The 24,040-nt window shown below is 47.9% G+C and overlaps 8 protein-coding genes across 8 annotated transcripts; 4 read left to right on the forward strand and 4 right to left on the reverse strand.

Moving 5' to 3' along the window:
* Positions 1-1,692: 1,692 nt before the first annotated feature.
* N7519_007657 (uncharacterized protein) lies at positions 1,693-2,569 on the forward strand (the record flags this gene model as incomplete). The annotated part of the gene is made up of 3 exons (XM_057294433.1): positions 1,693-2,183; positions 2,234-2,493; positions 2,541-2,569. The coding sequence occupies 3 exons, from the start codon at positions 1,693-1,695 to the stop codon at positions 2,567-2,569; spliced, it is 780 nt and encodes a 259-aa protein (XP_057149244.1).
* An 814-nt stretch (positions 2,570-3,383) lies between these two features.
* On the forward strand, positions 3,384-4,142 carry N7519_007658 (uncharacterized protein; the record flags this gene model as incomplete). The annotated part of the gene is made up of 1 exon (XM_057294434.1): positions 3,384-4,142. One exon carries the CDS (start codon positions 3,384-3,386, stop codon positions 4,140-4,142), a length of 759 nt encoding a protein of 252 aa, XP_057149245.1.
* A 718-nt stretch (positions 4,143-4,860) lies between these two features.
* N7519_007659 (sterol desaturase family protein) lies at positions 4,861-5,980 on the reverse strand (the record flags this gene model as incomplete). Its single annotated transcript, XM_057294435.1, has 2 exons — positions 4,861-5,644; positions 5,712-5,980. 2 exons carry the CDS (start codon positions 5,978-5,980, stop codon positions 4,861-4,863), a joined length of 1,053 nt encoding a protein of 350 aa, XP_057149246.1.
* A 1,164-nt stretch (positions 5,981-7,144) lies between these two features.
* rcoA (uncharacterized protein) lies at positions 7,145-9,482 on the forward strand (the record flags this gene model as incomplete). Its single annotated transcript, XM_057294436.1, has 9 exons — positions 7,145-7,265; positions 7,447-7,528; positions 7,600-7,925; positions 7,993-8,067; positions 8,121-8,527; positions 8,600-9,070; positions 9,130-9,262; positions 9,312-9,387; positions 9,458-9,482. 9 exons carry the CDS (start codon positions 7,145-7,147, stop codon positions 9,480-9,482), a joined length of 1,716 nt encoding a protein of 571 aa, XP_057149247.1.
* Positions 9,483-9,931: 449 nt separating this feature from the next.
* Positions 9,932-10,117, reverse strand: N7519_007661 (uncharacterized protein; the record flags this gene model as incomplete). Its single annotated transcript, XM_057294437.1, has 1 exon — positions 9,932-10,117. One exon carries the CDS (start codon positions 10,115-10,117, stop codon positions 9,932-9,934), a length of 186 nt encoding a protein of 61 aa, XP_057149248.1.
* A 1,546-nt stretch (positions 10,118-11,663) lies between these two features.
* N7519_007662 (C2H2-type zinc finger protein) lies at positions 11,664-13,343 on the forward strand (the record flags this gene model as incomplete). Its single annotated transcript, XM_057294438.1, has 4 exons — positions 11,664-12,398; positions 12,473-12,526; positions 12,601-12,774; positions 12,885-13,343. The coding sequence occupies 4 exons, from the start codon at positions 11,664-11,666 to the stop codon at positions 13,341-13,343; spliced, it is 1,422 nt and encodes a 473-aa protein (XP_057149249.1).
* A 633-nt stretch (positions 13,344-13,976) lies between these two features.
* N7519_007663 (NCBP1 family protein) lies at positions 13,977-16,823 on the reverse strand (the record flags this gene model as incomplete). The annotated part of the gene is given in 8 exon segments (XM_057294439.1): positions 13,977-14,836; positions 14,891-15,072; positions 15,130-15,731; positions 15,743-16,024; positions 16,080-16,347; positions 16,404-16,510; positions 16,604-16,698; positions 16,763-16,823. The coding sequence occupies 8 exon segments, from the start codon at positions 16,821-16,823 to the stop codon at positions 13,977-13,979; spliced, it is 2,457 nt and encodes an 818-aa protein (XP_057149250.1).
* A 1,090-nt stretch (positions 16,824-17,913) lies between these two features.
* Positions 17,914-19,423, reverse strand: N7519_007664 (GSK family serine/threonine-protein kinase; the record flags this gene model as incomplete). Its single annotated transcript, XM_057294440.1, has 6 exons — positions 17,914-18,261; positions 18,309-18,502; positions 18,573-18,921; positions 19,007-19,090; positions 19,151-19,323; positions 19,378-19,423. The coding sequence occupies 6 exons, from the start codon at positions 19,421-19,423 to the stop codon at positions 17,914-17,916; spliced, it is 1,194 nt and encodes a 397-aa protein (XP_057149251.1).
* Positions 19,424-24,040: the final 4,617 nt, after the last annotated feature.

Consider the following 24,040-nt stretch of genomic DNA (forward strand, 5'->3'; position numbering starts at 1 on the left):
CTAAATTATTGAGTATATGTCTCCGTATCCTATTCTGGCCAAATGACGACTCTGTCTATTTCCAACTCATTTTTGTCTCTTACTAATTTCATATCATGGATTCCCAAGATAAAGATCATGTCCTCAACTCCATCTATCTGAGACTTACGGACTGCCAGTCGATATCTCACTGTCGAGGATCCCAGACTTCTCGGGGCCGAAGCCCCCCAAGTGGGCATATCCGACATCTGCGATTCGACCCTTGCCTCTTCCATCCAAAGAAAAGGTTTTTCCAAAGTACGGAGTATTCAATCGGATATAACAATATTCGAAGGCTAGATAATTCACCAACATTGGATGACTTTCTAAAGAAGGCAACCTATGCCACTCTCTTCTAGTCTTGCTAGAGGGATGTGGATTCCATAATAAATATAGTAAATACCTTGAAGCACCGGTAAAGATGGTAGTTCTGGTTTGAGCTTGTATTGGCTTCACCCCAGCCTTAAAGGGGCTACTGGTCAGCAGTGCCACGAAGAGGCCCAAACTCGTAACTGCTGGAAAGCACCGTCACTGGTATTTGCAACCAGAAACGATGCCCCAAAAAAGAAGAATCAAGGAGCGTGAAGACGAACTGCACTCGGTAGTATCAACGGATCTTTATAGCGCAATGGAGTGCACTAGGATTCATCCTGTTGACTTTCCTTGACATCATTAACGTCCACCAGTGACCTGCATGGCCAAGCAAACAATAATTATTGCCAATTCTTTCATGTGAGTGCCCTTAGTGGTAACAAATGGACCGTACTCCTGTAGGGTCAGGGGAGCAAAGTTAGGTTTGTAACGATTCTGCCTTGCTGGGTCGAGGGGATCTTCCAGAGGAGGAAACAGCTCCCTATTCTTTCCTTCCAGTCAGTCCATATAGCTCGGGGTAGCCGTGCCGAGTGTCAAGTATATCTCGTAGTGATCCTGCGAAATTAACAGAGGTCTACGCAAATCGTCAGCACAAAGTCCTCCGGTATTGTGATGATCAGGCTTAACACACCGGCGACTGCGTGACTCCCTGGGATTCTGAGATTCATACATTAGCCAGGCGACCGTTTCCGCTGTTTCTTGCCAGTAGAGTGAAGGATTCGTCTTCCGGTTTCGAATTCGAGGTTTCACCTCGGTGATCGCGAACACGTCGTTCACGTCAATTTCGCCCTCAATGAAATGAACTCTTCTTCGGTTATCTTTGATGCTGAGTTGATTTTTGAAGGGTCGTGCCACTTTGAGTTGTACGGCCCGGTCCAGTAATCGAAGGTCTTGGGAATCCTGTCAAGGGTAGGGCGGGAATCCATTATGGATTTGTAAACGTGTTGAAGTCCACGGGTGTGTGTTGTATGAAAGTGGAGGATTCATTTTTTCTGTAGAGTGCAAAAGGTGCCCTGCTCCTTATACACTCCTTCGACCCTCTCTTATTCTTCAAATGTTTCCATGTGAGAAGCTACAAGCCCATTACTCCTTCAATGTAGGATATGAACATCTTCACTTATCTTGCATTATCTCTAAGAAGTACCTTCCTAGGTAGTAGGTAAGCTTGGAATACCTAGGTAATCAAATGACGAATGTGCGTGTCACCGTCTATTTCCAACACTTCTCTATCAACTCTCATCACTACTCATCACTACTCATCACCACCTCTCATCGTTTACGCCCTCTTTCTGATCTGTTATCATGGATGCCAAATGTCAAGATAATCGCCATGTCCTCAACTCCCTCTACCTAAAACTCAAGGACTATCAGTCGATATTTCTCACTGTCGAGGACCTCAAACTTCTCGGCGTCGAAGCCTCCCGAGTGGGTATATTTAATGAACAACTGCAATTCGACCCTTGCTTCTTCCGGCCACATCCAGAGAGAGTCCTTCACAAATATCCACTCGGACGTAACGATATTGAAAGGCTTGATAGTCCACCAACATTGTATGACTTTCTAAACGAAGCGAAAAAGTTCTCTACGGATGAAAAAGAGCAACTTACCATCGCGAAGTCTAGCCATAAAGCCCATTATGAGGATTCCACTCATTGTGGGTGCGATTCCATTGCCCTAGACGCTTATGAACATGTTGACTCGCACCTTACCCGACCACGAAGGAGGAATCCAGATGATGAGAAATTCCGGGACTGGTTCCATCTAGAGTCGCTCACAGACTTCGAGTACTTTGAGTATGTGCATATCCAAGATACTACTTGGTAATAGTATTGACCTTTTCTAGTTGGGAGAAAGGGCTCAAGAAAGGTGACCCACTACCGATCCAGATATCACCACGAGATATGTATTGGGTAGTGAAAAGCGCTTACCGACCTTGGGATAATGGCAACCGCGCGAAGCCACACTGCATTATCAACGTCTTGTCGACTGCGTATGCGAGCGAGGAAGATCAAAGTTTGACTCTTCATGAGCTGAAGGCTATTGTAAATGTAATGCTCCCCCCGAGTGGTTCGTGGCCGATACCGTACAGCCGATATCCATCCCGTAAGTATTTCCCCAGTATAATCACATCGGTACTAATACATCATTAGCTTTTGCTCATTTCATACAGTGGGTTTAAGCACGGCCGAATCATCCAAGCCTCCTATGATGGAAAGCAACTCACATTGCAATTCTCACATCTGTGGAGCTTCGAGCGAGAGGAGACTGCGCCAACGGAGTTATTCTGTCGCTATCTGCTGGGTGAAGCAGTTGGTCTACAGAAATCTGCGCTTTGTGTCAGATGAACATGTATGATCGAAGGGTTGCTTTTCACGAATATTGCTTTTACCTAGCTAGCTGACCTCGGAATACCGTCACTCTTAGCTAAGACACATTGATATTATGATTTTCTTTACCAATCTTAAGTTTATAGATCAAATCCATTAGATCTTAATATTCTTTCTATACAACATATGATTTGTATATAAGTCTTGGCATCAACGGGTGGAATCTCTTGGCACCAACGTTCCTCGACTGACCACTCGAATTCCCATGATGCCCCGAATCCCCTTTTCTGTCATTATAAAAGCTCAACGGGAAAATCATCTTCTGCCTATACTCCTCAAAGAATGTCGCACAATAGATTCTGCTCGCAATGAGCTTCGGTGGCTACGCGAGCGGGCAGTTCGCGATAGCCAGTCTCTTTCATCAAAGACAGGATGGAGAAGCCGATTAAGATCGATGTGTCAGATGCGATCTAGAGGATATCCCCTCCAGTATATCCTTGGGGATCAACCATTCGGCCACTTGGAAATTCTTTGCCGAAGAGGCGTTCTGATCCCAAGGTCTGCCTCTCAGGTTTTTTCTTAAAAAAGCTATGTCTCTTGCTGACAAGCCTTCACAGGCCAGAAACTGAATCATATACGTACCAAGCGGCCAAATTAGTCCGTCAAATGGCCATGGGCCGTAATGACAAGTCCGAGTCTCCCAACCAAGCGAGACCCTTGCGCGTCATTGACCTTTGCACCGGCACAGGTTGCATATCACTTCTTCTGCATGCATTACTTGCTCTTCATTTCCAGCAGTTGGAGATAGCAGCAGTGGACATCAGTCCGACGGCCTTAGGCCTAGCCCAGGAGAACCTCGAGCATAACCTGCAACTGGGCCAGTTGGCATCCAGTGCAGGCGCAGACATCCGTTTTTATCGCGCCGATGTTCTCGGACATGGCAGTGACAATTCCGTACCGTCCATTGAGTCAATACTTCAAACCCAACTCCCCAATTTCGGAGCATCCGATACCTCGCTACCAGTCCAAGAAAGTGGATGTGATCTATTAATCTCCAACCCGCCCTACATATCCCAAACCGAGTTCCGCAACGGCACCACTGCGCGCAGTGTACGGCGCTTTGAGCCCAAGCTGGCACTTGTGCCTCCACACTCGGGCTCTGGGGCGGAAGACTGCATGGCCGAGGATATCTTCTACCACCGCATTCTCACCCTAGCATTCAAGTTGAGGGCCAAGCTCACGGTGCTAGAGTGTGGGGATTCTCACCAGGCTAGTCGAGTGCTTGCTCTTCATAAGAGACTTGCTTCTGCCGAATCTGGGCAATTCAGTGCGGAGGTCTGGCCGAGTCGAGAGCGGGATTTGGCTGAGAATGGGTTTCACGCAACTGATGGGTCGCGATGTGTTATCATACAGGCTCTCCAGTAGCGAGCGCAGTCATTCTCGTTCCACCAGCGGAGAGGAGCCCTCTTCTCTGTGTCAGATCATCACCGGAAGGCTTCCACAGGCGGCAGAGTTAATACTCTCTGCCTCGCAGACGCCAGGTGGTCTGGTCTGTTAGGTTTCACCCGGCCTTCCTTCCAAGGAGTCCCTGAATTCGGGCTGCACTCGATAAACAAAATGTGGATATAGAATATTGATTGAAATTAATTTCAATCTTTTGACTTCGGACTAGTTTGGTATTTCTTGTTTCATAAATTCAAAAGCACATTCATACATACGTGTATGCTTCCATTTTTGGCCTTAAAATGACCACATGCACTTGCCAACATACAGAAAAAGAAAAGATATACAAAGAGACATGACCAAATGCATTTGGATCGCCCATGGACAAGAGAAGAAAAAAAAAGAACATTATATACAGAATGGGGGGGAGACCACCCAACCACCAGCAGGCCACAGGCCAGTCAGTTTTGGGGGTATTAAAACAGATAAGAGATGCACAAGGCAAATTAGTGTACTTGAATTAGCATAAAAATGGCATGGGAAACAGGAAGGTGCAGAGGTCCAAACCCAAAACAAAGCCCAGAGAAGCGAAGATATATACAGCCCCTCTATCGAGGAGCCTGTAATGGGCCTTGATTGATCCCTGTAGTTTAGAACCAAGTAAGCATTATGAAGTCGTGAAGAATATGGTGCCGTCGTTTCAAAGGTTCTTCTTCTTGTCGGAGGAGTAGCTGCGATCGTCTTCGCCCTCAACATCCTTGAGGATCGATTCCATCTCCTTGGCCTGTCGCTTCCACTCCTGGTCGCCCATCTTCGTCTCTCTGCGGAACAGCTCCTCGTTGGGCTTGCGGTAGCTACCACCCAGACGGTCCCATAGAGTGGTAAACTGTCCGTAGTTGTAGTTGAAGTACAAGTGGTGCATGGTGTGACAGGCAGCACCGTTCACGATGGGGCTGTTGGCGACATACTCGCCGTCATGAATGAAGACGGTCCAGAGGTTGATGAAGCCGAACAGGAAGACGTAGGCGATCTTCTGCAGGGGGAAGATGAAGGGGAAGACGTGGTACGGGACACTCTGGGACCAGCCATCGAGCGGATGGAAGGCGTGAGAGGCATAAGGGCTCGGCATGATCCACTTGTGGTGAGGCTTGTGCAGGGTCTTGTAGACGCGGGGGTGGTGCAGGCCACGGTGAATCCAGTAGATGAAGAAATCGGTAAAGCAGATGAAGAAGGGGATCTGGAGGAAGCTGTAGAACGGGAAGGGCTCTTCGGCGGTAGTGTCGTAGAGCTTGGCGTATCCGCGGACCTCAAGAACGAAGAAAGGAGCTGTCAACAGGGACATTGGGGGCATTGCGGCCATGGCCTGTCTGATCTCCAGACCAATCTGGTTCTTGAGGAATTTGGGGTGCTTGTAGGTTGTCTTGTCCCAAATAAAGACGTATGAAAGCGAGGCAACCAAGAAGTAGACGAGCAGACCAAATAGCCTAATTGAGTATTAGTTATTGCGCTGACGTGGAAAAATGTGGCGATTTGAAGGAATTGGCGCATTACCAAGTAATCAGGAAAAAGCTTGTAAATTGACGGTAGATATTGTTCCTGGGCCAAGCACTCAAGTACGCATATTTTGAGGGTTCCAGGTAGATCAGCTTTGTAGCCTGTTCATAGACAAAATGTTCCGGGCCAAAAAGGGCCATTGAGGTGTTTGCGGCCGCATTGACGAAAGCCGGCAGGGAGACAGACGAAGAGAGCGAGGCGGGGAGGATTGTCGAATAGAGGCGATCACCAATAAAGGTGTCCCATAATTCCAGAACGATATCCATGATTGAGGGCACAGATAGGGTGGGGGAAGAGAAAGGGAAGAATGGGAAGTACTTGAAGGAACAAGAAAAGGAGATTCCCGGCGAATAACAAAAGTCACACCAGCGCGGAACCGCCACAGCCGTTGCGATGCCACCTTTTCTTAATAAGCCAATTGATCCAGGGGGAATGGTCTGATGTGGAATAATTATGTAGTATATAGTTATCTTATGAGTGGACAGTTCTATAGCATATAAAAGTACAATATTATATTATTTCTTATTTCCTACCTTCACCACGACATAGTCGATGTTATACTAAGGAAAAAAAAAGGGAAACCTTAAAAAAGATCCCCTGGTTTGCCACATTTGATACCTTAGTGCCTTAGTGCCTTAATGCTTGGTTTGTGGCTATTTATGGCCTTATATATCAGGCAATAAATATTATGACAAAGGGACAAAGGATCCATGGATGTAATGTACTGTAACAGTAGCACTCAATTGGTACTGCACGGGCCAGTTCCACTTCAGCTTCCCGTACTCAGAGGTACCTCCACCGCCCGCACTTGCGGGTGTAGATCCAAGTATTCCCTGGTATTCCGTAATCTTCATTGCAATATTACCAATTTCATGCGAACCTCACGATCTGGAACATGGATGTATAATGTACGCATTTAACCCGGTACAAATGTACTTTGGACAAAATCCTAGATTACTAGTAGTTTCATGTTTCTGCAGAAAGGTATTTATTATCATTTTCATCTACTTGAAATATTATTCTTTGTTATGCAGTATTATATATGTAGAATGTAGAATGTTAAAAAGAGTATACGCTAAGACCCGCTGCGCTTCTCGCCTATCACCTCGCTTCACGCGTTAACCACTGCCGCCCCTTCCCCCAAACTCAAACCTTCCCGCTTTAAAGTGTCATCTGCCAGCCTCTTCCACCCCTCTTACCGCTACACCCCCATTTTCATCTCCCAGCTTATATCGTATCGCCCACTATCGCTGTGGCTAGCTGCGTGGTGCTATCCACCAAGCATTGAAGCCTCAGTGGTCAAGATCATTGAGTCCAGGTCGAAACCTTGGTTGCGATCCCATTCGCTGACCTAGACCTGTCATCCGAATATCATTTCTGTCCTGTGACTTGTGAAAACCAAGGAAGAAGAAAAAAAAAATTATCCCATCATGTACAACGCTCATCGTGGGATGGTGCCCGCTCCCAACTCCCGTCTGACGGAGTTACTGGATCAACTGCGCCAGGAGTTTGAGAGCCAGTCGCGAAACACCGGTGAATTCGAGCATCAGTGTATGTCACCTGTCCCTTTCAACATATTGTTACCCTTCTCTTATGTTCAGGGCATTTGCGCCTTGAGCTTCCCTTTGTCCAATTATTTCATACAAGCAGTTGCCAGTTCATTTTCCCAATTATTGCAGCTCCATGGGTTCCGACATTCGCTGAAATGTTATCTAACTGACAGATCATGCAGTGACCGGTCAACTCCAGGAGATGGAGATGATCCGTCAAAAGGTCTATCAACTGGAACAGGCGCAGATCAAGATCAAGCAAGAGTTCGTCCCTTTACCTTCTCAAAATTTTGACCCCTACTGACGTCGCATCTTCTCTTTCTTTTTCTTTTTAGATACGAAGGTGAAATTCGAATGCTGCGACACGAACTCGAGTCGCGTGGCGTGCAAACCATCCCTTCCCACATCGGCGGACCCGCTGCGGCTCATACGGCTCCTGCCCAGGCTCCCCCACCCGCCTTGGGCCACGGCCCCAGCAATCTGTTTGGCGGTATCATGACCAACCCACCAGGTAGTGGCCCCGGTCTTGCACCTTCCCTCCCCCAGGATCAGCAGCCTCCCCAGCATCCCCTTCAACAGCCTGCTTCGGTCGCTCAGCCTGGCGCGCCGCAACCCCAGCAGAGCTCCTTTGGAGGATATCCGGCTGGTGCTGCTGTGAACGGTATGTCGTTGTGTTTATGAAAATCGTCGCCCAGTCCGCTGACCCGTTGGATCGTTCATCCCCTCAGGCTATGGCCCTCCTCCGCCTCCCACTGCATCCCCTGGTCCCGGCAAGGGCCGTGGCCGCGTTCCCCCAGGCCCCGGTACTCCCCAGCAAACGCACATCGCCTACCCGGATCCTCGCGCATCCCCCCAGATCCCTCGCCCGACTCCTCCAACCCCCCTCTCGGCCGCACAGCTGAACGTCCGGGAAACATGCTGGCAAACTGGAACCCCGATGATTTGCCCCCGTCGCAGAAGCGCGAGGGCTCCGATTGGTACGCCGTGTTCAACCCTGAGGTCCAGCGTGTTCTTGATGTGGAGCTGGTGCATCATTTGAATCACGATAGTGTCGTTTGCTGTGTGCGCTTCAGCCGTGATGGCAAGTACCTGGCTACGGGCTGCAACCGCTCGGCTCAAATCTTCGACGTGACCACCGGTCAGAATGTCGCCACTCTTCAGGATGAGAACGTTGATAAGGACGGCGACCTGTACATTCGCAGTGTTTGCTTCAGTCCAGATGGCAAATATCTTGCGACTGGTGCTGAGGACAAGCAGATTCGCGTAAGTTTTTCGGATTTGTATGGAACCAGCAGCATGTGGGAAGATCGCTGACTTGAATATGATTGGCTTTAGGTTTGGGATATCAACCAGCGTACCATCAAGCATATCTTCAGCGGACACGAGCAGGACATTTACTCTTTGGACTTTGCTGGCAACGGTCGATTCATTGCCTCTGGCAGTGGAGATAAGACCGTGCGCCTTTGGGATATTCTCGATGGCAAGCTTGTTTACACCCTTAGCATTGAGGATGGCGTCACTACTGTGGCCATGTCTCCGGATGGCCGTTACGTGGCTGCCGGTTCGTTGGACAAGAGCGTCCGCGTCTGGGACACTACAACTGGATACCTCGTCGAGCGCCTGGAGAACCCCGATGGCCACAAGGACAGTGTCTACTCGGTCGCATTCGCACCCAATGGCCGTGACCTTGTCAGTGGCAGTCTGGATAAGACTATCAAGCTCTGGGAGCTTACCGTCCCCCGGGGCATGCACCCTCACAGTGCCATCAAGGGCGGCAAGTGTATTCGCACATTCGAGGGCCACAAGGTTAGATCTGAGATTACTTTTGACAGAGGCAGAAGCTGACTATTTTGACTACGATATAGGACTTTGTTCTCAGCGTGTGCCTGACACCCGACGGTGCCTGGGTGATGAGTGGTTCCAAGGACCGTGGTGTTCAGTTCTGGGACCCGGTGACTGGAAATGCCCAGATGATGCTTCAAGGCCACAAGAACTCTGGTGAGTTTCATTCCTTGCATTGTCATCTAACTCTTCTAACTCCGAATAGTCATCTCGGTTGCACCCAGTCCTACTGGCAACCTGTTCGCGACCGGCAGTGGAGACATGCGTGCACGAATCTGGAGGTGAGTTTTTCTTTTTCTTTTCTTTTTCCTGACTGTGTTTCAGATCATAAGCTGACTTTTTGTTTTCTAGATACTTGGCGTACACTGGACGATGAAAGGGTTGATCCTTTGGGCGCATTATGATGTTTTTTTTTTTTTTGCTTTGGTTATGGGCTTTATGCAGAATTTGTTTCTATTTTTTTTTACCTTATACACTTTAGTGTATACTTGAATTCCCTTTTTTTTCAATTCCAAAATTTGCCATTCTCTACATCTATACTGTGTATGTAGTTATATTGTATGTGTATGAGTTGATGGAGTAGACGTAAGGTCGGGACAGTCTGGAACGAGCTGAATCTCCCCAACAACAACTTCCCTGTCCGTCTGAATCACCACAGAGCCTCCGACTTTTTGAATACGATCCCAAGTACTCCGTCCTCTGTACTCGGAATACTTTGAATTGAATACTTTGTGGAGAGTTGGGTAATATACACCTCCAATCCCCGACGGAGACATGCTGATCCAAATCTCATCAAAGCACCTACCGATCTAGGCTTAACGCGACCTATGCATAGTCTGCCTTCGCCCATTCAGGAAGTAGTTCGTGAAGACTAGTCGCATCCCTGCAGGAACCATTCTCGAGTCCCGATACCTCATCTCGACGCAGGACGTGCAGGGTTACTCGTGTCAGATGTCCATGGCTGTCACTTCTCGGATCGTCCCCATGGAGGCTAAGGCCACGAGTGGCCATGATCGACATCACCCATGAGCCAAGCCATTTGGTGCAGTTTAAGGGGGGAGGGCAGACTCCGTACGGAGTACGGAGTCCATGGAGACCAGAGCAAAGCCCGTGTTGCCTCCTATTGGGGCCAAAATGGATTCCCACTTGCCCCAAAAGAGAAAAGAGAGACAGATCGCAGTGAATGTCAGAGAGACCATTTGATTGGTACCCCAAAAGGAGATTCAGATCACCCGACTGAATTTTCCAGGGCCTTGGGCGGCTAACTGGGATATTCGATGGGCTGAGATCGGACACTATTGGCGACTATCGGGATGGCGCATCCTAGTACTCGTAATTACGGCCCAGCTGGCCATTGAGCGATTGCTGACTCCGAGATCGACTGAATAATCTACATGTCGACTGCAGGTCGATCACGGCCCACTTGGGAATTCCGCGATTTGAAGGCCCGGCCCGTTCTCCTCGAGGGGAGATGCACAGCACGATGAGCGTGTTTCCTTTCTTTTTTTGTTCGAAGTTGAGTCTGACAGATGTCAGTCTCTTCAGCAATATCAGTATACAAAAGTATACGGAGTACAGGAAAGTATGGGGGAAGAAGGGAAGTTGGAAAGGCTCGCCAGTCGCGGCTGCGAGTATATCTTTTCCCCGTGTGACTGACACACATTTTCACACCGAATGTGTCGAAATACATTACGACTAATGAGAATTACTATTCCTCGTGGTACAGGAAATTGATGCGTCCAAAGCAATGCACCTCATGGACTATGCAATGCACCTGTATGCTCCAGGTCCTTCAGGGCCAGGGCCCTCCAGGGCTCTCAGAGCTCCAGGAACCCTCAGGAACTCCAGTTCGTCCCCTTTGGATTTTCATTTTTTATTTATTTTCTCGGTGGAGTCAGGTCGCCTCAATCGTCCAGGATCCCCGGCCCACGGAGATCATCGAATCAAAGACTTTGGTATACATTAGTATGGAGTACATTGCATGTATCTCTGTTGAACTGCTCTTCTTTCTCTCCCCCTTTTTTTGCCTATTATTATTATTTTTGTTACTAAACGTCATACAGGTGAAATGGGGCTTTTCAACTATCTTTTCACCGGCTGACTCCCCCCCTGTCGCCCCCGCCATTGCATTGGGGCCCTGATATATCTAGATCGGGAGGCACCACGGTTGATGCGGAAGATCATCGCTAGTTGTCAATCATTACATTCCTCGCTCTTCATGGCATGACCTGCATATATTTGCTATTTCCTTTCCCTCCATCTCATATATATAGATCCAGATCTATAGACCGATTGCGCTTTGGCCGGCCGATTTGTCTATTTTCTCTATCCTTGCTTCTTTTTGAAAGGCAACTTGTTGTCAGCCAGAACCCAAATAACACCGGGGATTGGGTTTCGGAACATAGTCGAAGACTACACAGGGAAAAAAAAGCCTCCAGCACATCCCGAGGACAGGTATACATTGAGATAGATACATTGGTGTCCCGTGGGAGATTCGGAGGGAGAAGGTATCCTTGCCTTTCTGAAAGATACTGAGAGGAAGATCTCCAACACACAGATGGAGACCGCAGAGCCCGTCTCTTACGAGTTCCCCGGCCATGCCGTGGGTGCGTTTGCACACAGACGCCCGATGGAATCTAACCTGAGCCAGAACTTCCCCTTCTATCCACATCAAACAGCATCATACCCGGTGCCTTACCAGACCCAAGGTAGCTTGCCTTACAGCTTCGGTCGCTCCGTGGGTAACACACATGCACACTCGAATCCCTATCAGCAATACTATGTCCCTAGTCAGCACCCGATACAGCCGCAACCGCTGCGCCTCACAACGGAACAACCGTTGCAGCCTCTTCCAGAGATCCGCCCAGCGAAGAACGCCATCAGCCAGACAGTAAAGTCTACTCCCGACCATGGTCCACGGGGGCAGCTCTCGGCCGGAGGCCACAGTTCGCCAGTCGCAACGAACGAGACGAAGCAAACTCCGGCTGACGTCGCCTTCTCCACCAATGTGGATGTCCTGATGAAGGCAATCCAGGCCAAGCATGCTTCGTCGCCGATCCAGCAATCGCTGCCACCACTCCAAAATCTGGCAACACCGGCCCCGCAGGCCTATCCCGTGTACCAGACTGCCTCGCCTACACCACCGCGCTGCTACCATGCCAACGAAGGCCAACTATCACGATCAGGCAAGAAGCGTAAGTACAACTGCAGTCTGCCAGGCTGTGGCAAAAGCTTCGCGCAGAAAACACACCTGGATATCCACATCAGGGCGCACACTGGCGACAAGCCATTTGTGAGTATACTTCTTATTCCATCTAAACTGAATTTAGCGTTAGGATCAGCAACTAATCATTTTGGGTGTGGCAGATATGCAAGGAGCCTTCATGCGGGCAACGCTTCTCGCAGCAAGGCAACCTCAAGGTAAGCACATCACCAGCCGCGCCACGCGATTATGACACACTGAGGCAGACACTAACATGCATCCTAAAACCTAGACCCATCAGCGCCGACACACGGGCGAAAAGCCCTTCCAATGTGAAATCTGCCACAAGCGATTCGCTCAGCGAGGCAATGTCCGCGCTCACAAGCTCACCCATGATCAATCTAAACGGTTTGACTGCCGTTTAGATGAATGTGGCAAGCAGTTCACCCAGTTAGGCAACCTCAAGGTCAGTCCCTAGTCCTCCCCTCCTTACTCTACTATGACAACATCAGCACTTCCATACACCCATCGTTTAAACCAACCCCAAAGCTAACCAACTCTTTACCCCAAAAATAGTCCCACCAAAACAAATTCCACGCAGCAACACTCCACGATCTAACCATCCGCTTCTCGCAAATGGGCGAGAATGGACCGATGAACATGAATGCGGCAGACCGCGAGCTATGGATATATTTCGCTGGGCTATACAAAAACAGCAACAAGGGTATCAAGGGCCGTGGCAAGGACCGGCGGATCTCGACGACGAAACGATCTGATGCGCAGAGTAGCTGTGACTCCATGGATCGAATACAGTCTGTTGAGTCTGAAGAGGGCGTTTCGAAGATGCAAATGCAGATGGAGATGCGCCGTGGGAGTTTCGAGGATGGCTTCTCCGTTTATAATGCTTCAAGCAGCGATGGTGATGATGGGGAGACTTATTATGTTGATCGCAGGACTCATATTCATGGGCATGGACATGGACATGGACATGGTCACGGTCACGGTCATGGTCATGGTCACGTTCATGGACCTTGATTTGGTTTGATATCGGGACTTTTTTTTCCCTTCTTCTTTCTATATTGTTTTGTATTCATCTACAGGCCCCTTTTTGATATCCACGGTCTTATGTCTTGCTGATTTCCCTGCGATTCCCATTCTTAATTCATTTTCTGGGCCACGAAAGGGAATCCAACTTGTAGTTGGCTGTCTTTTTCTCACACTTTTTCTGTTTCTCTTTTTTTTCTCCTACTCTTTTCCTTTAGGGTTTATCAAGATGTACATGATTCATGAGGACTTTTCATATGTATTTTGGGCTTGGGATATCCCCGTGCTAGGATTGTACGGTTGAATCAACAGGTCTTGGGGAATGTTTCTTTTACTTTTAGTTCTGTACAACTGAGTTACGTAGGTGGACAAGGCGCAGATCAATTACACCTTGGAAGGAGTTGAGAGAGCTGTACGTGGAATCATCGGAGAGGGATTTTCATATTTCTGTCGGCCTTAATCGAAGACCCGGCGTTAAAGTACAATAAAGAGAAAAAGATAGAAAAAAAAAAGGCTCTCCGGGACATAAGTCATTTAGTGAAACAGTTCAAAGAGATCAAATGCGAGAACGCAGCATGTAAAACCTGAGACCTGATCGAGATGGCATCAATATATGTGACCGCTCTATGGCGCATCGGCATCGGCAATATCCAAATCTCCATCCATAGCACCCTCCCGCCCAGAAACAGGCGGGGCTTGGGTGCCGAGTGGAGTAGCGTTAGCTAGGGCGTCAGAGATGAAGGATTCCTCGACGGCAGCCTTTCTCCGGAACACGCGGAGCCAGCGACGGCCCCATTGGCGGATGATGGCGTCCTCGGGCAGAGTGCCGCTGCCATCACCGCGCTCCATCTGTTGGTCATTGCTTCCAGCAGCGATGGAGACGATGGAGTCCTCGATGTACTTGAAAAGGGCTTGCATATCTGTGCGCTCATGAACAAGGGTCTCGTCGATGACGCTAAGCTGGGGCTCGTAGAGGCCGGGCTGGGTGCGGGCAGCGACGATCTGGCGCATGCGGTTAGTGACCTTGCCGACGGTGGCGGAGATCATCTCGAAGATATGAGGCTTTGAGAGGATGGTTCCTGCCGCGACGGATTCGGATAGGGCCCATTCAAGGACGGAGAGTGGGGTGAGGATGGTGTAGTTAAGCAGCTTGTCGATGATGTTGATGGCAATACCGGGCTGATCGACCCAGTATTCCATAACAGAGGTGATGATTTGGCAGCGGGCACGCTGGGATTCCGTGCCGATGGCCAGGAGGCGATCTTTGCTCCGTTCGATGCATGACAGGACGTGAGAGAGCGATTTGGATCCGACGTAACAGAGTGAGGTTACGAATGCATCTGTCGAGGGGATCTTAGGGTCCTCGACGCCCTGGCTCTTCGCCTGATCTTCGATGGCTGTGATGACGGACTGAATTTCTTCGTCGCTAGCCTTCTTCCGAATAAGCTGCATGAGTTCTTGTCCTTGTTTAGAGTAAGGTGCCACTGGAAACTCAAGTTAGTAACTTTATCTGCCATTGAATCACGGAGTGAACTTACTTTCAGAGGAATATTTGAACTCGGGAGTATCCTTCTCTTTGGCTGCTGTGATCAACTTCGGGTATGGATCAGGTAGGGTTCCCTTGATGCGCTGGGCGAAACTCAATCGAATCTCCTTGTCCAAAGCACCTTGGATGAACGCCATTCTTGGATCAATGGCGGGCAGATCAAGATCGTCGACCCTGTGAAATAGTTAGATAACTGATTACAACATGTGGAAGCTGGCATTTTCAACGTACCACTCGCTCCATTTCCATGTAAACCCGAAGTTGCTCAAGTGGTGAGCGAACCAGTCCAGGAAACGGTTGCTAAGCTCCAAATCCATTGTCTCCAGGCTGTTGTACAAGAATCGGATTGCACGGCCCAAACTTGGTGCAATTGCGGCGGGGGCAATCTTGCAGCACTCGGTGAGAACAGAGTGATAGTAGACGAGCTTGTGCTCCGATGCTGGCAATTGGAATAACTGCGAGAACACGGCGTCCACTGCCACATCCTCGGGCTTCCATGGCTGCACCTCCCCTGCGAGCTCGCGCATTCGGTCGAAAGGCGTGGCACGCTTCACGAATGTGGTAGGGGTGAAATAGCAGTCTATATCGATCAGGAACTTGGCTGTAGCAACACGGTTGAAGTCAAGGAGGTTAATAGTATCAACCAACGCATCCCGAATAAGCGAAGAGGAGATGTCTGTGGTTGAAGGAACGGTGTCTACTTCTTGGTTGGCATACACCGAAAGGTAGACCTCCGGGAAGAGAGGACGCGCGCCGTTTAGTACAGGGTTAGGCACAGTGACTGTGGGGAAAGGGACCTTGGTCACCGATTCGAAAGACTTGGGCTCATCCGTCTCGGCATCACGGACGTCTTTCCAAGGACGAGGAGGCACTTAAGCTCCCAGCCCTGATTGGCCTCCCCTTGGAGTTGAGTTTGCATCAAACTGATAACACTTTGACCAGCTGCCTCCTGGTTCTCCTCGGGGCTGAATGTGTTCACCAAATCGACGAGGGCGTGCGGCGTAGATGCAATAATATCGGTCTTCTCTAGAAGCGCGGAAGCCTGGGCCTCAAAGCCAGTGGCGGGGGATAGCATGACATAAGGAATGGTGAACTGGATAATCTTCACCAATTCAAGGCCAAGAAGCTGAGAAAGGCTGTTAGACAACGCTCATCATTACAAGTCAATTAATCCAACTTACATCTTCCGAAGAGGCAGTCTGGAGGTCGACTGCACGAGCGAACAGCTCTTCCAAAAGAGGGAAGATACCGTCACCCTCGTAGACCGGCTGGAGAATACCCAGGAAGCGAATAAGAAGCTTGACTTCACGCCATGCGCCAATATCAATATACTTCTGCAAGGCCTCAGCTGCCTTGCTCAAAACCTCCGATCCAAGCTCGGGCTTGAGACTATGTGCGACCAGGACCGTGCCGGCGATGAAAGGAATTTTCATGGGTTGTTCGAGAACGCTGCAAATACCCAAATTAGTAATATTTCATAATGAATTGAGCACACCGACACGTACAGATCAAGGGCGATGTTGACAAAGTCGCCGCGGATCTCCTCGTCCTCGTAGTTATCTGCGACTGTCTTCGCAATACCCTGGACGTCATCTTCTGCTCTGCGAGCAGCCTATTTACGAGACAAAAGTGTTAGTTCATATCAATTGTCTGTAGAGCACAATGCGCGCGGCGGAAAAAAATAAAAACAAAACAAGGCCCGTACCGATTCCGCGATGGTCAACAACTGCCGTCGGACCTGGGCGAACAATGGCTCCTCATATCTACGCCTTTGTGGGCGGCGATCAAAGTCATCATCATCTGTGAGAATCACAAGCCAAGTTAGCGTATTGCCCGGGAAGCTTGTTAGATCCATGTCTCTCACCTCTGTAGCGGCGTTTGCGCCCACCCCTGTAGCCTTGGTTTCGACGGTCGTTTTCGGCCATTATGTTCTGGAATCAACTCAATGAGCCAGTGTATTACCAGATTTCTATCGTAGAGACAGTGATCCTGGGAAAGTGAAAAGCGAGGGTGACAGCTTGGGAGCTTGAGGTGAATGGGGGAGCTCGGAAGGGGAAATTGAAGTTCCGGACCCGGTGCCCCTACTAGTATCAATACTGTTGTATAATGTAGAGGAACTGAATACATTCCACCTTACACAGTACACAATTACACAATTACACTGTCAAATCTCATTTCTTCTTTACGCATCACCAAAAAGAAAAAGAAGTAAAGAAAATCGTCTGCTTGAGAATTGGAATGACATATAGCTCATGGCCGGTAAGTCGGAGGACCGGGGAACCAGCCGAGCCCGATGAATCTGATACAAGGATATTGCGAACAAAAAAAGAAAAAGAAAAAAGAAAGCAAGGACGCAAAGGGAAGAACGAACGGGGATTCTAGCGCTGCAAGACGAGAGATTGACCATCATAGAAGGGTCCTCCCTAAACGTGTATCCAAAGAAATCCTCAAGATCTCCGATGCATTTGTGGGAAGATTCACTCCGGGGTCGAGATCGACTTGCTGCGTCTGGGGGTTCTTCCCTCGACCGATGAAACTATGCAGTCTCCGACCCCCAAAGGCAGACGTACACAGAAAGGGTATCACTTTTTCCTCCCAAGAGCTGTCTCAGACACCTCAAAATAAACTCCAGGCCATGACCTCCCATTGCGTGAAAACCATCAACCCTTACCACCCCCGAAGAAACATGGTTTCCGCTTCCCAGCCTTTAAAGAATGCACTTTTCCCACTTCATACCATTCCCTGCTCCTTCACCAGTTCCAAGATTCCACCATGTCCGGGGTCGAGGCATACCGGGTCCTCAAAGAGAAAGGAAAAGAAAAAGACAAGGCAGTGTACTCAATTCCGGGCTTACTCGAGATCATGATAGAACTTGGTTGGCAGGTCGAATCTCACGCAAAGTGCAGATGGCGGCACAACGAACAGACGTATCCCTCGCGGAGGGCGGAGGACACACACTGGTCAACTCAGTCAAGGTGTGCAAGCATCTCCTCCTTAGAAAGGGGTTTGAAGGTATCAAGGCCGAGGCCGCGAGCTTCGAGGGCTGGGCGAGCGTGAGGGGGAATCATCTGGGCGTTGAGATTGGGGGGCAATCGAAAGTTCTAAATGTCGATTAGCGGGGGGGGCCTTTGTCTCTAGAAAGGGTGAGATAATTTTACCATGTCGTGAGAAGTCGAAAAGGGCGGGGAGATCCTTGGACGGGTTGTTGTGGTGACGTGAGTCCGGTAGCCGGGTGTTCGGATCACGGAGCTCATCGAAGAATGGATGGCACATCGCTTCAATCGCGGACAACCGTTGTGTGGGCGTATATTCCAGAAGGGCGGAGATGAGGTCAATAGCCTCCGGTGGTGCCTTACGGAAAACCTAGTTCTGTCAGCACCATTACAGACTGAGGGTACGGCGGAAAATACCTTGTTGAAGGGATGAGGCTTGATTTGAGGGAACTTATGCTCCATATAGTTGGGGTTCATGGTGCGGATTTGTTCCCGAGTTGGAGTACCCAAAACCTTGATGATTTCTACCAGCTGGTCAATGCCCGATTCACCGGGGAAGAGGGGTTGTCCAAGCATCAATTCTGCCATCACACAACCAGTCGACCAAACATCTAGAAAAAAAAAAAAAAAGAATATGTTAGAACCCAATATGGCTTTTTCCTGCAGAAAGGGGATATGTACCGATCTTTGTTGTGTAGTTGGTCGCGCCAAAGATTAATTCGGGCGCCCGGTAGTAGCGAGAGCAGATGTATGAAACGTTAGGCTCATTTTCGATCAGAATCTTGGCGGATCCGAAATCGCAGAGCTTCAGGATACCTGTAGCGGGATCCAAAAGAAGATTCTGAGGTTTGATATCACGGTGGCAGATACCCTGTGAGTGGATGTAGGCCAGCGACCGGAACAGTTGGTAGATGTAAAGTTTGACCTCTAGCATAGGCATCGTGGTCTTGAGTTTGTTGAAATAACGCGATGCGCGGTACACCGTCTCCGGGACATACTCGAGGACGAGGTTGAGGTAGACTTCATCTTTCTATTGAGGGGGAATCGGGGCCACGGTCAGCCCACAGGAACGGGGGACGGAAAGCGATCGGGCGGGACACCCAGGAAACACATACCCTGTCGCCGTTGGAGTAGTAAAATGCTTTGAGTTCGACAATGTTAGGATGGCGCACAATCCGCATGATCTGCAGCTCACGGTTCTAGAGAGACTGAATAAGTGATCCGACCCTCACATAAATTCCCCCAAGGACCCGATTTACCTTGAACCGCTTATCCTGGAGGACTCTCTTGATGGCAGCATCTTCCCCGCTCGGAGCCATCTTGGTCTGAAACACGACACCGAAGGAGCCATTGCCTACAATCTTGCACTGAGTGTAGGAGATCTCCTTGGATTCGCCAGTCAGTCCATCTTGGACCTTCTCCCGGATGACCTCTAAAGAGGAAAGGTCAGTTTGTCTCATTGAAGTCCAGATCAAGTATATCTTACCACCCATGCGCAATGTTGGGAACAACCCGGGTCGATTCTGTGACATCGCGGGAAATAGATATGTGAAGTTGAGAAGACCGTTTTTGGGAAACCGGGGTGGAGTAGGGAGGGGCTGAGAAAGGAAGCGAAACGGCACCCGGCCAAGAATGTGTAAAAAAGTAGGGAAGAGGAAGAATGAGAGAGGAGAAAGGTGGGCAACTTTGCGTAGAGAATGTTCAACCAATAAAGTCGAATCGAGTGAAATAAGACGGGTTAGACTAGGGAAGGTTAGGTAAAATTGGGGCGGGTTCAGGGCGAAAGAAAGGTGACGTTGATGGAATGGATTTCCTTTTTTTGGGGGGGGGGGGGGTTTCTTTTGTTTCTTTCCCTTTTTTTGTGTAGGAACTTTTATTATTATCTGATTCTTGATATTTCAAAGAAACAAATAAGAGAAAACAGATTCAGAAAAATCAATGAAAGCCAATGTCTTATGGTGAGCAATTCGGGAAGGGGGGGAAGAGGAAAAAGAGAGGGGCGGGAGAGCTACAAGTTCAAGTTCAAATCCAACTTTCTCAGGTAATTGCTGTTTATGGTTTTTTATTTTTTATTTTTTTATTTATTTTTTATCTCCTTTTATTTATTTCTAGTTATAAGCTACATATGTACATATATTTACTAAGGTACACATATATATCTCATAGAATAGAAGAGAATATCGAATATTCCGTTTACAGTTATACTGTAACTTACTGTCATTTACCAAAGTTCGGGAAATGATATCATAGGTACGGGTGTTATTGTTGTATTTACCAATACATGCCGGTGTACGAAATCCGGGAAACATTGAATAATAATAAAAAAAAGACTTTGGAGAAAGCGGAGTCTCCGGGGTAGTGGGAATATAATCAAAGCTATACATAGTATAGTATACATATAGTACAACTATATCTCTCTATAGTTATACACCCTATAATATCCCCAAAAATAGTGTAAAAGAAACAGGATGTCGGGTGACCCAACGGTGATTTTCCCTGGAACCACTGTCATTGGTTGACATTACCTGTACTGTAATCTTTCTTCCACTGTCACGAGACCAGCTGACCTCGAAAAAAAAAGAAGAAGCTTGGGCCGAGAGATGGTCCAAGCTGCAATTGGAGCTGGACCCGGTCTACTATTCCCAGGTCCTATACTAATAATATCTAATAGTATACTCTAACTAGTTCTCTAGCTAGTTATCATTTGGCTTTTCTATCTGCTGACTTTCTCTAGCTCCAGGGGCATTCCGAAGAAAAAGAAAAACAAAATAACACACCGGTAATTGGGAACCAGACCGAGCGGTTGGAAAGCCATATACGGAGTACATACTACGGAGTATACAGAAAGCTATTCGGCCCGGATAATCCATCGGAATTGAAAGGGGCCACTTCCATTCTTTCGAGGATCTCGATTGCTATCAAAGTGTGCTGGTGCAGGGGTCCCTTGGCATGTGAGTCGAAGCTATCTCAGCCGACGCCCAGCCCGGGACAATCATTAGGATTCCACCCAGAGTCCCCGTCCATGCAGTTGTACCCAGAGACCTGGACCGGCACATGAACCCCGACTCGGCATCCACAGAGAGATGTATCAGAAACCAATAAAATATCAAAAGAAAGAAAAAAGAAAAAAAGAAAAAGAAAAAGATAGAGATAGATTCAGGTGGAAAAGGAACCCGTCTGAAGGGGTTTAGGAATGTTCCTGGCACTCAGGTACTAAAATGGGACTGAACTTGGCCCCTGCTCTGTAGGGATGCACCTGGCTCAAAAGGTTAACGTTGAGGAGCTACAAGGCTACTTGCATTTACCATGTACTGTTGTATTGGTATGGTATTTACATGGTATTTCAGGAATTGCGTTGAACATTTTGAACATTTATCGTTTATCGACTGTTTATTTAGCATTTCTGTCTAGCACTTTGGAAAAAGATATATCGAATTTGTATATATCGCTCTACAATAGTTATATCTATATCTAAAAAGATCTAGAAATCCCTAGAAATGCCCAGATATCTCTATGTCTAGATCTAAACTATGAGCTTCCCCTCATCGACGTCACCAGACCTAGAGCAGGTGACCATTGGGGATCGGAATCGCCACAATTCGGTTCAAGTCATGCGACTTAACTAAATCTTAACAGGGAAAAATGACGCCCCCTCAGCAGGGATCTGAGGCCAACTTGAAAGAGAGAGGAAAGGAAAAAAAAGAGGAATCCATGTCATATCCAGAACCATGCACCGGTACAACCATGACTACAGATGTACACTCGGGATTCCGAAGTGCCCATCGGGTCTCGGCAAACAATACCCCCCAGGTAGGTACCTAGGTGCCCTAGGTATTTGCTGACTACAACGGCCATATTAGCCTTGGATAGATCGAACGGCTTGTCTTTTATGGAGGGATTCAATTCCATATTCATTCCATATTTTCATACCAGACACAGCTTGGAACCCACATACAGTAAAGCCCTGGATGTTCATATCCACAATATACATCCTCAACAATGTATCAAATTGCACAATGCACATACCGGTAGCACTATCGTTTCACAGTGGATAAGCAGCCGGACGTGTTCCTGGCAAAAGCAACACCTCCCGGACACTGGTATGGTGTTTAAAATGTCGATGCATATGCACGGGAGGAAACCGGCGGAATGTCCCAATAATGCACCATCGGCATGTACGGATCGTAAAAAGCATGGAAGCAAGGAACGGCATTCCATTCTATGGTTTCTCTGTCAGACACGTGGGCTATATCTCAGAATGGCGAGCAAAATAAAGAGATAAGATATACAAAATAGCACTTGACGTTCTTCCTAGTTTGAAATTGGAACTGGCATACTCATATTAGTATGTTATTGTATATTGGAGTACTCAAGGAATTCGAATTAAATATGCGAATCATCTTAGAGGCTATTGGATCCAGTCTTCCCACGCTATGACTAGATCTGTCATGTTCATGACGATCTAAATCTTCTGTCCGATCTGTATAAGCACACATTACGTCTATCCATAATCATCCCATACCCTGATGAATTATATGGTTATTATATGGTTATATTATTCTCGTCAGCTTGAGGAACAGGTGCATTATTTTACATTGAACCTATAATTCATCCAGAATAGATACACAATGAACCTTGGGCAAGACCTCCATGGAACAGGTAGAAAGAAGCAAAAAAGGGCTCTCAGAAATTGCCCAAATCTACCAATAATCTCAACAGGGGAATGAATTTGCCTGGACATACCCACATTCATTTCCAAAGGGAAATTATCAAGAGAACAAGATGGAACAGCTTGTACTCCGTACTCCATACGTTGTAGGTATATTACCAAAACTAAAGAGTCTGTCAATTGGGCAGACACTCTCGGACCTCTAAAACTGTAATTTCCTTTCTCATTTTCATTCTTCATTTTTGATTCGTCTAGAATGTCATCCCGGGTCAGCCATTTATCCGGGACATACATCCCTAGGTGCATCCCCTGGAAGATAACTGGCCAGTTGCTTATATGGTCGCCCGGTAAGAGATTTCCAAAAAAAAAAAGAAAGCCCTAAAAAAGGGTTGAACGGGGATTATGATGTCACTGGAGTCTGATAATGAACGTCCGAACGCCGACTATGGGACTTCCAATCGCGAGGCAGCATCCAGACCCAGCCACACTCAAGGGAACTATGGCCCAAGTTCAAACGGATTCCAAGGTTTAGGTATTTAGGCTGGGATATGGAGTAAGTGGCTGAGAATCCCACATGCCATATTGAGAAATTACCATAGCACTTTCTACTATGTTGTATGCCACTAATATATAGCATTGTACGGAGTACTATGTACTCCTATGTACTCCGTATGGAGTACTTCGTTTTCTATTACACTCCACAATAACCCGTATCATTTTCGAGACCAAAACATGGGAGACCCAACAAATAAACGAACCCACTTTACCGAGAAACCTAGTCCCAGAATTGAGTGGAGAATGAAGCAGAAACGGTTCCATTCTGGGAGATGCATAAGACCACTGTCTGCACTCCGGAGTCCTCTACCAATTGAATGAGTTGCTCTAGTGTCCACGTCTAGTGGAGCCAAATGTGTTGATCTGATTTGTTCTTGGCAGATGTTCGTCCCGGTCACCGCTTTGGGTATGCACGGGCATTATCCGGGTCTTCCTCTCCGCTTTGTGGCAAGGCCTTTGATATCTCCAGGGCTTCATTTTAGATACACGTAGGACATAGCAGTTGTCTTTATGATATATTTTAATAAAGAATTATAATTCAATACTAAAAAAAAAAATCTATGTGTATGTCTAATGACCAGATTCTTTATGACAATGTCAACACATACATTCATATCCACTGGACAAAGACCTGACTGTACCTGTGGACATTCACTGGCAGAGCCTTTGATAGAAAATAGTTAGAACGACAGATTACAGTGAAATCATTACACCTGGATCAACCTAATCAAAACATGTTTTACATTGGCCCGTCTATGATGCGAAAAACATAACCAGAGCTATCTGCAGGCGCAGCCATGCATCCCAGACCTGGCAATCCCATAGACCCAAAACATGGCCATGCAAGGAAATGAACTGGAAAGATAGCAAGGAGACACAAGATATCATACCACAAGCCAAACAGAGATGCAGCATCAGGTGGTAA

The sequence above is a fragment of the Penicillium mononematosum genome, assembly GCF_028829835.1.
Source record: "Penicillium mononematosum strain IBT 11891 chromosome Unknown utg000003l:1.0-8172316.0:1.0-8177699.0, whole genome shotgun sequence".
NCBI lineage: Eukaryota > Fungi > Ascomycota > Eurotiomycetes > Eurotiales > Aspergillaceae > Penicillium > Penicillium mononematosum.